The sequence below is a fragment of the Phyllobates terribilis genome, unplaced genomic scaffold, assembly GCF_046119375.1.
Source record: "Phyllobates terribilis strain yellow unplaced genomic scaffold, ASM4611937v1 Scaffold_2__4_contigs__length_985480577, whole genome shotgun sequence".
In the NCBI taxonomy this organism is placed as follows: Eukaryota; Metazoa; Chordata; class Amphibia; order Anura; family Dendrobatidae; genus Phyllobates; species Phyllobates terribilis.
This window is the reverse complement of record NW_027362762.1, coordinates 39,925,184-39,939,419: the sequence shown is the minus strand read 5'-3', so window position 1 is coordinate 39,939,419 and position 14,236 is coordinate 39,925,184. Positions and strand designations below refer to the sequence as shown.

The following is a 14,236-nucleotide window of genomic DNA, read 5'->3' as shown; positions in this document are numbered from 1 at the left end:
GGAGATTGGATACCAGAGGGTCCCCTCTATCCCAGAGGGGGTTGAGCCATGCCAATGCCTCTCTGGTGTGATGAGACATGATAAACGCCACTTTAGCCCGGTCTGAAGCGAACTGATAAGCTAGGAGCTCAAAGTGCAGTGTGCACTGGTTGATGAAGCCCCGACATACAGTAGAGCGGGTTCACCGCCAAAGCGTGGTGGAGCAGATAGTCAAGGTCCTAATCTGGGTGTCATGGCACCACTGATTTGAGGTGCCGCTGACGCGGATGCCACTTGGTTAGAGGCAGACAAAGCCAGGGTGGAAAGCATGTCCAAGCGGGAGTTAACAGTCCACAGATAGGACAGGATCGTATCCTGTTGAGACCTCTGGCGGGAGACCTCTTGGTACAGTTCAGACAGTGAGGGAGCCTGAGAGCCACTAGATTCCATTGCCTGTGCAAACTGTTACAGGTCCAGATGGTGGAACCACTATGCCATGGTATAAGGAGGGCCCAGAAGAGGGGCGTAACTAAGTGCCAACCCGGACCGACCCTGGATACAATGCGGTTTAGTCGTGAATCAAGGTGGGACCAGGAAGGTGGACCAGGTGCCACTCTGGGACCGACCTCGTGCGAGAGCAGTCAACTCCCACGGAACTGACAGCCGAAGCAGACAGGCACGGCGGGTGAGCTGGCAGCGCTGGAAGACAGACAGGCAGTCACGGCTGGTTGTTAGGCAGGCGGGCACGGCAGGTAGACAGGCTGGCGGGCACGGCTGGTAGACAGGCTGGCGAGCACGGCTGATAGACAGGCTAGCGGGCCCGGCTGATAGACATGGTGGCGGGCACAGCTGATAGACAGGCTGGCGGGCAGCAGGGGGACCTGAGGACTGGGGAGGCTGTTTAATGCAAACAAACTTCAACATTGCACAGGCACCTCCATTTTGGAGGCGGTGCCCTATATAGGAGCAGTCCTCCGGCCATTGCAACATTTTAGGACGGCACGCGGCCCCTTTAAGAGATAGGGAGTACCTAAGTACAGTGCCCGGGGATCTGCGTGCCAGGGAGGCAGGAGGAGGAGCGGGGAACGCTGGACCGGAGCCACGGCAGTGAGGAGATCGGCGTCTCTGTCGGGCGGGAAGCAGAGACGCCGATGCTACAAGCACCACAATGATTGTGAATCATTTGATTTATTGCCCTATCAAGAAATGGAATTTGTAAATGACCTTTTATAACCTTAGACTAGTGGTGATTTTGAGATTGTTTTCATGTAGCCTTGCTCCCTTTACCAGTCTAATTTCCCCCCATGCCTCCTTTACATCGGCTCAATGTACATTTGGAAGATACTTTCTGAAGGTTTGGGGAGGATTCAGTGGTGTACATGAGATTTACCAATTGCTAGAGGGCTGTGAGGTTTCCACTTCTTGCAGGAGCCTCCCAGACATTCCAGAAGAGTTGACAACTGTGTGTTACCTTTATTGTCTTTCTAGCATACTATGATGACTAGGTATTAACTAGAGACGAGAGAATATATTCAAGTGGAATTCAACTCTACTCGAAAATGTAATTCACTTACCCATGGAATGACAATTTTTCTGAAGCTTAAATGGCCATTAAAGGGTTAAAAAAAATTACTCACCTTAACGCTCACCCCTCTGCTCCTCACCATCACTCATTTGGTCCTTAGCGTATCTGCTTATCACCGCCGGGAGCTCTGGATTGTGACGCCATGACATCGGGACCTTACTCCTGCTTGTGCAGAAGCATCCCAGGCCTCATCAGAGCTGGAAGTTCCAGACTAGTGTTAGGATGTCTGAGGATTCAGCACTCATGGTAGTGATAATAAGATGCGTTGAGAACGAGATAGGTGACGGTGAGGAGCAAAGGGGTCTGAAAGGTGACCAGTAAGGTGACTATATGTATTTTTTTTATTTTTGACTTGTTATGTTTATTATTTTCTGGGGTCTGGAGACACTCTGGATCATAATAAGTGACATTATATTCGTCAAGATTCGAGAATAACTTCTCTGCAAATCAAATTTTCTAGGAAAAGACATGAGAACAGGCGAATTCAAATTTTGCCTGATCCAGCCATCTCAAGTAATAACAACTAAGCCAGAAATATTCTGGGAATACTAAGGTAAACCATGAAACACTACTACGAAAGTACTGCACATGTAAAAAGTTGTAGAAGTTAGTATAATCAGCGGTGAAATAGAAGAGTCAACAAACCAATGGTCACCAAGTTGGCTCGGCCAGAATGGCTTCCCTTCATGGATGGAAGTCCAAGATGGGACACCTTTTGAACTCTAGAGATCAAGAGAGAAGGACATCGGAGCAAAACATTTTATTTTATCTGTTATGAAAAATGTTAACTTGTTTCATTATTGACATTATCATCATTTGTGATTTGTTTCATTTACAGTTTTGCTTTCTAAGTGGAGCAGATCAGTTTCCTTAAACTTTTGCGGATGACTTCATCTTTTATTCCATAAATGAATGGACTGATATACAGGGGCAAGCACATAAACACAAAGAAGTTGATGGGGGCCATGTTCATATAGTCGTTATTGAAGAGATTCTCGGTGAACATGCTGCTGTAGGAGCACAGGCATAAGAGGAGCTGAAACGCGTGGAGCAGGACTGTTTTTGCCGCTTTGGAGGCAGAAGATTTCCTTGACCCGATCTTTCGAGCAACTAACATAACTCGGATGTAGGTGTACAATATGGTGAGCAACACTGAGCTGAAGCTGAGGGCAAAGGTCAGGAACCTGATTGTGGTTTGGTATTTGTAAATTTGCAGATATTTCCATATGCACAACATCTGAAAAGAAAAAAACCTGCTGTCAATAAAGTAACAAAAACTAATAAACTCAATGAGTACAGGAAATGCGCCAATCACCCATATCCCCATGATGGCTATCTTACACCGTGTAATTGTACATATCTCTCCATGCCTCAATGGGAAGCAGACAGCAATGTAGCGTTCCAAGGACATAAGGGCCAAATTGTACGGAGTAATTAAAGTTGTGGTGGCCGTCATAACAGTAATGATGAGACAATATTTCACCGGAATAAAGACAATGTATAAAGCCGCTAAAAAAAGAATGAAGCACATAGAAAGTTGTAACGAGTCGCTGATGAGCATGTGACTGAACAGCAGATATCGGACGTTCTCTCGAATGTGAGCGGTGGTGAAGATAACGCATAATATGACTATAACAGACGGCAGGTACAGGCAGAAGGTGGAGGAGATCAGGGCCACATGTAGAATTCTGAAATTCTCAGCCAATGTTTGCAATCCAGTATAGAACTGGGCATGTGTCTTGTTGTCGTAAGGAAGAGCTACATCCACCATTGTCTTTTTTTTTTTTTAAGATGGCTTCAATTTTAAGAGTTGACCTAAAAGAATTGCAAACAAAAAATGTTATAAAAAAATCACATAATAAAAAAACTATAAGAGTTGAGGTTCTATGAGATTAGAAAAAAAGTCACCTTTTTTCAACATACAAGGCTTCAGTTCTCCATGGGTTAGTTATGTTTAGTGATAAGCCTCAAGGAGTGAAAAAATGTGCCAATTGCCCCAAATTTTCTGACGTGCCCTCAATGAACAAAACTGACCAGCAGTAATCTGATTTGGCCAATAATAATCGATTCACTGGTCTACACCACCAGGGACTGTAAATAAACCCATCTACCACCTTATGAAAACCAGAGAGTTTGCAATGAATATTTTTACTAATCCATATGACCATTGAAAGTTTTTGAAAAAAATTGAACTTCTTCTCTCATTTTCATTTATTTAAATTATACAGATGAGAAAGATCCAACAGCATAATACCAAGCTCACATGAAGCTCCTAGAAGATAAGACCACCATCAAAATATGAGAATTATTATTTTTTCTCTATAGCCATTGAGCCCAGTGGGTTTGGGTTTATTGCCATTCCTCTTAAAGAGGACCTGTCAACAGGTCAAAGTGTCCAGTTTTAGCTCGTATTTTGTTCCCGCTGCCCCCCTGAATATTCTATTTTTATTATCTGATATACAAGTTCAGAAATATAGGCCTTTATATTTAGCGCTAATTATACTGGTCTTTACAAGGGGGCGATGCTCACTGGATCCTCTAGGGCGTGTCTTTAGGCTCTTCTGCATTCTTACCCTGTGAGAACCAACCCTTTGTAAAGACCATAAAAGCACTAAATGTAATGGTCCTTATCTCTGGAACCGTATGGAGGATTTAGAACAAAAAATTCCAGGGAAGATGCTGGAATAAAATGAGAGCAAAAACTGGACACTTTTGACGCGGTAACAAATCCTCTTTAACCTCACCAGTCTATTCACTCTGCTATCACTGGGTGATTAGGCGCAACAGTAAGCTTCAGTTCAATCAATTTCACTTTAATATTTGGTCAATTCAACTCTGATATATCCACAGCCAACATTAACCCAGTGATGGCAACCAAAGTGTCTCAATCTCTCACCGGCTCAATAACTGGTCTCAAGGCAGATGCCTTACTTATCTCTGCTGAAAAACAAGACCGATGCTTTACAGATCTCTAAGCCTTTGTTACAAGCCCAGTGCTTCTCTTGACTGTTGAAATTGGCCTACCTGTTCATCACTTCCTCAGTTGGCCTCACAGTCTCTACTTACCCATACTTGGCTCCCTCCATTGTTGCCATGCTGCTTTATAACACCTCCTCTGCCTCCAACCTCTCAGACATCTGCAAAGTGCTCAGCGTCACACCACTTGCCAGTACAGCAGGATTGAACTTTGCATTTTCTGGTGCATTGTTATATCGGCAAGGTCTGGAGATACTCGTGTGGTCAACAGCCGAGAACCCTTAACCAGAAAGAGGGCTAACTATTGCGCAGCATAAGTAGGGCAGCATAGGGACATAAATTCAGGGAAATTGTTTATTTCATGTTCATAGATTGGTAAAATTGCAAAATGCTTGCAAAAACAATCAACTTTGCAATTTGTCCCCGTAATTAAAATCCTCTCCGTTCTCAAGAACAGAGAGACATTCTAATTTTATAGTGTACAGCTCATTGCCCAGGTTATTGGCCACTTCTGCAGTCCCAGTCTGGCCAGTTACCTAGGGAAGGCGCGTGTGGCTCAACCTGACTTTGTGCATTACAGTCTGCTTGTGCCACACTGAAGTTGTCCGGACCGCTAGCTCCAGCTAACTTCAGTTCCCATGTGCTGAAGTTGCCTGTGCTAGTAGACTAGCAAAGACCACAGTTCAGATGAGCAGCCTGATCATGCTGCAGGTCCCAACTGTCAATCTTCAGGAGTGCACCGACCTTCCTTGGCAAAGCTGGAAGCAGAAGGTCGGGAGCCCCTGAAGATGCAACTTGAGGAAACCTCTTGGAATGGAACGTACACTTACATATAGATGGTACTATTATGAGGGTGGATTAAATTGTTATGTGACTTTTCGGTAGTACAAAGAAACAAGAGAGAAAGAGGGGGCGCTCCCTGTATAATACCACCGAGTGATTGACAGGATGGCAGGCTGTATGTCGCTCACCTGGACAACTCCGATGCAGGTATAAAACCAAATGATAGAAGGCGGCTGCACTTACACCCTGCGGGTGGAGGAGAATCAATGGTCTGGAGAAAAATTGTGGCAGTGATGTCCAGGTTCTCTCTAAGCGAAACGCTGGATGAGGTGTAGAGTATTGGATTTATTTTAAAAAGTTATAAAACAAAGCCTTTCCGAGTTGGATCAACTCCTTGTTCAGGTACACCTCTTTATAACTGAAGAAGGAGTTGATGCAACTCCGAAACGCGTTGTTTTATAGTTTTTAAAATAAATCTGATCGTCTACACCTGGTCCATCGTTCCTCCTTGGCAGTGCCCAGACAGCTCCATTGCCATTTTCCTCCCGTACCTTTATTGGGTAGTACAGGAGATAGTAGGAACATGAGAATGGCACTGTCATGAGGACATTTCTATATTCTGTAATGGTGACTTGTATCTGCCATTAACATAGAGCCACTGTAGATGATGATTTTTTTTTTTATTGAGCTTTGTTTTACGATGGCAAAGACCAGTTCGAAAAAGGAAAAATGTGTTTTGTGTGTGATTGCACGTGTGAACCCACTATGGGACTCTTTTTTCTGCATCAACAAACCTTGCGTGTGACCTTCAGTTTTTGTAGAACCCTTTTAACAATTAGGGATATATTAGTTACTGCACTAATCTCAGCATGGAAAATAGTCACCATAAAATCCAAAAATCCTAGAACTTCTTCAGTCTGTACAAATCCCATTTCACAAAAAAATATTTTAAATCTAGAGTAAAAAAAATTCCAAGTCTAAAAAATGTGTAAGAAAAGAAAATATAAGTTAATAAAAAAAAATGCAAAGTAAATATATATTAACAAAAATTGTATTTTTTACACAATCACATTTTGTTTGTATGGGATTATCTTTTACTTTTTCAATAATGGATCTTTCAGAATTGGTCCCAAATGTAAAAAAAATATTTTTCATATTCTTCCAAAATTAGACTACTCTATAAAATATACAAAATACATTTTATGTTGCTGTAATTGTACTGACCCGCAGAATAAAGTTAACGTCATTTTTATCATGCAGTAAAATAAAACCTTAAAAAAAAACCAGTGAAATTGCTGTTTTTTTTCCTTAATTTTTTTTGAAGAATATAAAAGAAACAAAAGCAGCAAATATTTTTTAATATTTCTAGTGTTTTCAAGAAAACAAAACAAAGTGAAAATGTAAATTGAATAGTAATACAGAGTAAAAATAATTTGCTGCTTTTTTTTTTTCCTGTCTACTCTATAAAAAAAATTTGTTATCTTTGTTTTAACGAAAATATATGTTAAAATAAATGGTGGCATTAAAAACGTAGTACTCACCAGGCATCAAGAAGTCCTAAAATCATAATAAAATAAATAAATAAATAAAGTTAACAAAGAAAAATATTTAATTCAACTTTTTCATATATATATTTAAAGATATTTTTATTTAAATGTAAGTGTAAAAGGGAAACCGTCAGCAGGCTTTTGCTATGAAATCCGAAAGCAGCATAATGCTCTGGAAAAAATACTTATTCCAATGATGTGTCACTTACTGGGATGTGTTTTGCTATTTCAATAAAATCAGGGTTTCATCTGAAGGAGATTCTCATTACAGGACTAGGTGTCTCGTGCCTACTAGTCCAACCACAACACCACCACTGATATATATTGTACACAGAAAACTGCCAATCGGGGGTGTGGGCGGGGCTATACACAGCTCAGCATTCCGAGCTCTGCTACATCTGCATCAGAGAAAACTTGTGATTCTATCACAACTGCTGCACCCAGTAAGTTAAGTGATACAGCGCTGGAATCAGGGTCTCTGCCCCTACATAATAAAAAAAAACTAAAGTTAGGATATTATTCTACATAGTGCAACTTGGAAGTTGTTCGTTATTGTTTGTTTCTTTTTAAATTTCAACTTATTTCTCAGAAAACAAACCTCCATATTGGTGCAATAATAGGAAAAAAAAAGTTATGGCTTTCAAAATACTAAAAGTGAATACACATTACATATTGACAATTGCTTCTTACGTACCAACCAGTGTTAAAATGTTATTTTTGTTGCAAAGTGCACAACAACACAAACATCAAGCACAATAGCACAATTGCAATTTTTTTTTTTGCATTCTCTTCCAAAAGAATGAATACAATTTGTAGCCTTGCCTGTTTTATTTCGCCGACAAAGACATACGAGGACTCTACTTTTGTGGGACGAGTTGTAGTTTTGAATGGCACCATATTAAATGAAGTTAAAATAGCAAAAAATAAAAGGCAATTCTGCAATTGATTTTTGAGATGTATACCTTATTGGATACCGAATAAAGAAATACTTTTACATTTTATAAGTGGTCATACCTGCTTTTTCCTACACCACTTTTTTTTCTCATTGTTTTTTGGTGTTTTTTTTTACAGTGTTAATTGTCCAGTAAAAATAACCTAACAACATGATTCTTCAGGTCAGCGTGATTACAATGATACCAAACTTGTAGCATAAAAAAAATTGTATAAAAAAAATAGTTCGGGCCGCCAATACCCATAACCTTTTTTTATTTTTCTGTCAATAGGGCTGTAAAAGGCCTTTTTTTGCGTAGGAATTGGTGTTTATGTTTATGTTTATACCGTTTTGGAACACACACTATGTTTTGATTGATTTTTCTTGCATTTTTTAATTGGATCTGCAGCATCAAAACTTCGGAGTTTTGATTTTTTTTTTTTTTCTTTAACAACATTTACTGTACGGATTAAACAATTTCATATTTTGATAGATTAGAATTGTATGGACGCTGCCATACTAAATACATTACCTTACACTATTTTAACTTTGAAAAAGGGAAGGTGGGTGATTCCAAATGTATGTTTTTTTAATATTTTTATAAACTTTTTTTTTTTTTTTTTTACTTTTCCCTTTTTTTCGGTCCCTTTAGGGGACTTGAACCTGTATCCTTTAATCACTTGTACTACATACAGAAATACTTCAGTATTGCTATGAACAGTAAAACTCACGGTCTCACAAATTAACATAACAGAGCCGGCTATTATGGCAGTATATCAGATCCCTGCGATCATGCTGTAGGGGGCCAATGGGAATGCGGTTCTTAAATGCTGCTGTTAGTGATTCACAGTGGCATTTATGAGGTTAGCATTAGTGAGGGGAAGTAATGGCAAGTAGGTAATTTAGCCGGTATCTGCTCTATGTGGAGCGTGCTCAGCTCCTGAGCCCGCACCAGACATGCTGACACACTCCATAATGTAATAATACATCATGGAGTGTTCAGAAGTTAAAGGTTTAGTTACTATTTAAATCATTAAACATATTATTTAGGTCTTAACGTAAAACTTAAATATTACAATTAGGATAAAAAATACTGTTAATTGTTAAAAAATGTAATAAAGTATTACCTGGTCATAAATCAGTCACATCTTGCTGAAGCTTCCCATGTCTTCATGAATATCTACAGAGGACGACATTTATAGGATTCTTGCTCCCAGCAGAGATCTCAGTCTGAGGTCAGGTCGGGGCTGGAGTTCTTGATTTGCATCATCTCTCTGCACAAGAGGTTTGGATGACTTCATGCCCCAAATACAAGTGTCCCACATGATTAACAAGAATATCCTTTATGAAATAAAGTGTAAGTAAATAATAGTTATGCAATCCGGGACTCGTGTTTCAGGTTGCATTGCAAAGAGTATGCAGAATTACCAAACTTATATATACAGATAGTAGAGATGAGCAAATCTTTTGGAATTGGAATTCACCATCTTCGTCAATTTTTAAAAAAAAATTAGTTTTGTGGTGAATCTATTCAATGCTAATCTCAAGTACGGCAAAGCCTCCAATTGCCCAGAAAAGGTGTGTCTCCTAGGACTGAATCCAACCCCTTTCAAATGCTTTAATGCAAACAAAGCCTTAGTAATGTCAAAGTGACTTCAACACATACAGTATGGCTTCTCGTAAAGTGACGGTAATTGGTGTTAACCACCAGCCTGTTTAATATCACATTGCACTGACAGACTTTTTATGCTTTTAAAAATGCAAAAATGTTCCAAAAATTATCCCTTTTTGAGAGCAGATACCTGCCGTGCCGATGTTTATGTTAGAACCCTCCTGTTAGTTTTTTTCTATTTTGTGGTCTCGTGACCTTCTGCCTATTTATTCCAGCTCCGCCCTTCTGGCTTTGCTGGACTTCAGTGTTACTTTGACTCTTAATCTAGCCAGGTGCTCTGTACCTATCTCTATAGTTTGCTTTGTCCTTGGACCTCTAAGTAATTTTGTCTGTTTGTCTTTTTGCTCCGCTACAACTTCTGCTAGGAGGTGTCCAATTTTGTCCCAGTCCTTAGTACTTTTAGGGACCCCTCCCTTATATCTATAGGTCTGCGTTCAGACTAGCTGAGGACGAAGGTGGGTCTGTTCACAAGGAACAGGTTGCCAGCTGCATCGTAGGGAATCAGCTTAGTCCTATTGTAGGGACAGTTTTCCTATCTTTCTTTAGTTCTTGTAGCAGATCATAACAGTAAGTCCAGCCCAAAATCAAAGGAAAAAGGAAAAATCCTGGGGAACGAGATCCGGAGATCAGCATGGTGTCTGTTCAGGAATTGGCTCAACGCCTGCAGGGATTGTCTCTTGAGGTGGCCGAGCTCCAGCAACACGTGAGTAGCTGTCCTGGAGCTCATTTTGTTGAACCGAAGGTAGGACTGCCTGATTTTTTTTATGGTAAACAACAAGATTTTTTTTCCTTTAAAAATGCTTGTTTATTATATTTTCGTTTGAGACCCAGGTCCTCACAGCGCATTGGGTTTATCATGTCACTTTTGCGCAAGGAACCACAGGGATGGGCCTTTTCTCTCCAACCTAATGATCCGTGTTTTAGATCAATGGAAGATTTTTTTTCTGCTATGGGGTTGTTGTATGATGATCCTGATCGAGTCTCTTCTGCTGAGACACAACTGAGACGTTTAAAGCAGGGGTCAGGTGATGTTGAAAATTATTGTACACACTTCAGAAGGTGGTCTGCTGAAGTGAGATGGAATGATTCGGCGTTAAAATGTTTGTTTCTTGCTGGTCTAAGTGAAAGGGTTAAGGATCTGCTGATTGCTTTCCCTGCACCTGGAAACTTGCAAGAGGCTATGCAATTAGCTATACGGGTGGACAGGAGACTGTGTGCCAGGGTTAATGAGGAGAAAACTCCTGCTATGGCAGCTCCTAGTCATCAGAGGGTCTGCTCGGATGACGGAGAACCGATGGAGATTGGGGCGATGTCACTCCGCTCTCAGGAAAAAGACCGCAGGTTTTCCAAGGGATTGTGTTTTTATTGTGGTAAATCTGACCATTTTGTTAAGAACTGTGAGCTTCTGTTAAACAAAGAAAAAAAAGGTCAGTTACGCCCGTATTGCTTGCTTAAACACTAAGGGAGTATTTCTTTCCGGGAGTACCTCATTGCAGGAGGAGTTGATTGAATTTCAGGTATTTGTGGATTGTGGTTCAACACTGAATGTGATTGATAAGGGATTTTTGGAAAAACTTAAATTGGAACCTAAACCTTTGTCATCTCCTATTTCTGTGATTGCTATTGACTAGTGTTGAGCCACCCCCGTAGTGTTCGAGTTCGGTTCGGTTCGTCGAACACCCGTGTGTTCGCCGAACTGTTCGTCGAACTGTTCGTCGAACACCGTTAAAACCAATGGCAGGCAAACAAAAACACATAGAAACACATAGAAAACACCTTCAAAGGTGTCCAAAAGCTGACAAACTGCTCAGAAGACACAACTAACACATGGAAAAGTGACAAGTACATATAGTCATGCGAAAAGAAAAGAGGTGGAGGAGTAAAAGGAGGGGGAGACACAGATATAGGCATGTCATGCCCTTCTAAAATCCAAAAAGTGAGAAGCCGACACGTTCAGTCCGCTCCTGCCCGTGCCACCTCCGTGTCGCCGGGTTTGTGCCAGAGCCGCGGTGAACCCTGACGGCCAGCCCCCCTCTCCCAATACTGGTGCCTGTCCGCTGGTGGGTCGAGCGAGCCCCCCTGTGGTGGAGGCAGCTCTAAGCTTTTTAATTTAAATTGTCTCTCTAATTTGAATGAATACACTTTAAATCCATTTACAAGGATCTATTGGAGGGCAAGTCTCATGCCAGCAGCCGCATAATTCCAGCTCCAGTAGCGTCCACTAAAGCTGCTGCAGTTAAAAAGCTTTTATAAGGATCGAGCTCTGCTGTCCACCGCAAGGCATCCTACTGCCAGTCCCAGCCCCTATGCCTTGGGGTGCCTCCTGATGCTCTTCACTGAGTATCCCGTGGTCCCGAAGCATTTCCTTTGAAAAAATTAAGTGTCCAAACTACAGGTGGTGTAGCTTGCTTAACAGCCGGGATAATCCGCTGACTAGCAGATACTGCTACTAGGCACAAAGTATTTCCTGGGCTAGATGCAGCTAAAAATTTGTAATTAGATACTCTCGTTGGATGCTGAGAAAGCATTCCATAGAGTCTCCTGGCACGCCATATATGATTCTCTTAAAAAGCTTGGGGTAGGGGTCTAGGGGACCCTTTTATAGCCAAAATCACAGCCCTGTATCACAATACGTCACCTAGGCTGAAGATAAATGGAACTGTAGCACCCTGAGGGCTCGGTTGCTACAGAGGTATTGCACCTCACCCAGAGGTGTGATATCTCACTCTCAGGTAAGGATGGAGTGTGGATCAGGACCCGACACCTGCATGCATTACACCACATTGCCGTGGGGCAGGGCGACCAATATGCCTCTGAGATGGGCACGACAGTCCCTGTCCCTGGCTGGAGTGGGGGGAGGGAACACTGAGGAAGGGGAACCCTGTAGTGCAGGAGCAGGGAGGAAGCAGTTCCTGGGTGCATTGATAAGGGAGTATAAAAGGTGGGCACCATATTAGTTCAGTGCAGAGAAGTCTGAGCAGAAGTGGCAGGGAGCAGGGACTCTGCATGAGCTCTGCTCCGGAGGCGGGCCTAGTAACACAGGCCCAGGCCTGGAAGAGGGAGAAGGAAGGAAGAGGAGCGGAGAAGGCTCCAGTAACGAGGAACGAAGGGATCCCAGGGTTGCGGACGGGCGAGTCTCCACCGCACGCCCGAATCCACCTGCGTAGAGGGGTCAGGCCAAAGGGGGAGACCGGTCCCTGAAACTAGTGGAAGCGGGAAACGACCCTCAGCTAGAAACCGGAGGCTGTGACATTTTATGTGGCGCAGCCCCTCGCTACACCCGCTAGGAAGGCACCACATAGGGTCAGGGAAACTGGTGCCAAGTTTACCAAGAGGAGGCCCGAGGCAGCCGGACAGAAGCGTTGGTAAGAAAGGCCAGACAAAGGACACACAAAGGGGGTCCTGTGAAGTGCTCCAAAGTTATCTGGGAGTTGTCTGAGCCCCTCACCTGGTGAGCACAGTACGACGTGGGCAGCCGTTACCTGCAGACGTGGTCTGGATAATAAGAACTGTGAGTAAAGGCCCTGGACTGCATCACTGACTCCGTGTCGTTACTGCTGCTGCCCTGCACCATCACCCCCATCCTCCGCATACACTGCCCTGAGGCTATACTCCTCCCGTGGGGAGTTATGCTACGCTCTGCTGCACCCACAACACCAGCCTCAGCGGTCTGCCCTGGAGCGGCGGTTCACTCTGACCGCAATCCACGGGTGGCGTAGTCGGACATTTAAACATCAAAACCACATAAATAGTTCCGCCACTGGTTTGACCGCCCTGAGCCACGGAACCGGGTTGCCGCCACGGAGACTACAACCACCAGCATCCACCAAAAAGGGTCCGGCTCCCGGTGTCCCAAGGCCCAGGGGGCGCATCAGAACATTTTCATCACCTTTCACAATCACCAATGGGACAAGGCAGGGATGTCCTCTGTCCCCTCTCTTATACATCCTAGTGACGGAGCACCTGCTCTCATCAATTCGCCATAACCCTAATATTAGGTGGATTGAGGTGGGAGGCACCGAGTACAAGTGCTCTCTATTTGCTGATGATGTCCTAGTATATATCACTCAATCACATATATCCATCCCTGCTGTTATGGCTGAAATAGATCACTTTGTTACATGGTCAAATTTTAAAATCAATGCAGCGAAGTCTGAGGCCCTCGATGTCTCCCTCCCCAAATCCATATAGGATTCCATCCAGTCCAACTTTCCCTTTGCCTGGCCCTCACAGGGTATCAAATACTTAGGAATTCCTATTCATAGAGACCTCTCCCATCTATGTTATCTTAATTTTGGGCCCTTTATTGAACAACTCCATACAGACCACGGTTGGCAAGTTAGAACTGTAAGATTCACTACGTGAACCACTGGTGTTTTGTGGAAAAGCACATGTATACTGTGTTCCACATTATTATGCAAAAAGTGTTTAGGAGTGATAAGGGAAGAATTTGTTTGTTTGTCAGTTAAACTCATTGATGGTGATGTGTGTCAGGGCTCTTTATATCACTGTAAGCAATTGCAGACACCTGTGCTAATTAGTTTGGCAGGTGTGTCCAATGAAAGGCAAGACTACTTAAGAAGGCTGTCTCACATTATTAAGCAGCCTACATTTTCTGCCAAAATGGGAAAGAAAAAGGATGTGTCGGCTGCTGAGAAGCAACAAATTGTGGAGTGTTTAGGTCAAGGCATGACTACAATCAACATTGTGCGATGATCAGGATGAAGTGTCTTGGCAATCAAGAAGTATGTAGCTGATTCACA

At 42.7% G+C, this 14,236-nt stretch overlaps 1 protein-coding gene across 1 annotated transcript; it reads right to left on the bottom strand.

The window, feature by feature from the left end:
* Window positions 1-2,411: 2,411 nt before the first annotated feature.
* On the bottom strand, window positions 2,412-3,335 carry LOC141244105 (odorant receptor 131-2-like). The gene has a single exon (XM_073668982.1). It carries the CDS (start codon window positions 3,333-3,335, stop codon window positions 2,412-2,414), a length of 924 nt encoding a protein of 307 aa, XP_073525083.1.
* Window positions 3,336-14,236: the final 10,901 nt, after the last annotated feature.

What these genes read in the sequence shown, in the direction of transcription:
- LOC141244105 (XM_073668982.1), bottom strand. Translation starts at nt 3,335, where the DNA reads ATGGTGGATGTAGCTCTTCCTTACGACAACAAGACACATGCCCAGTTC.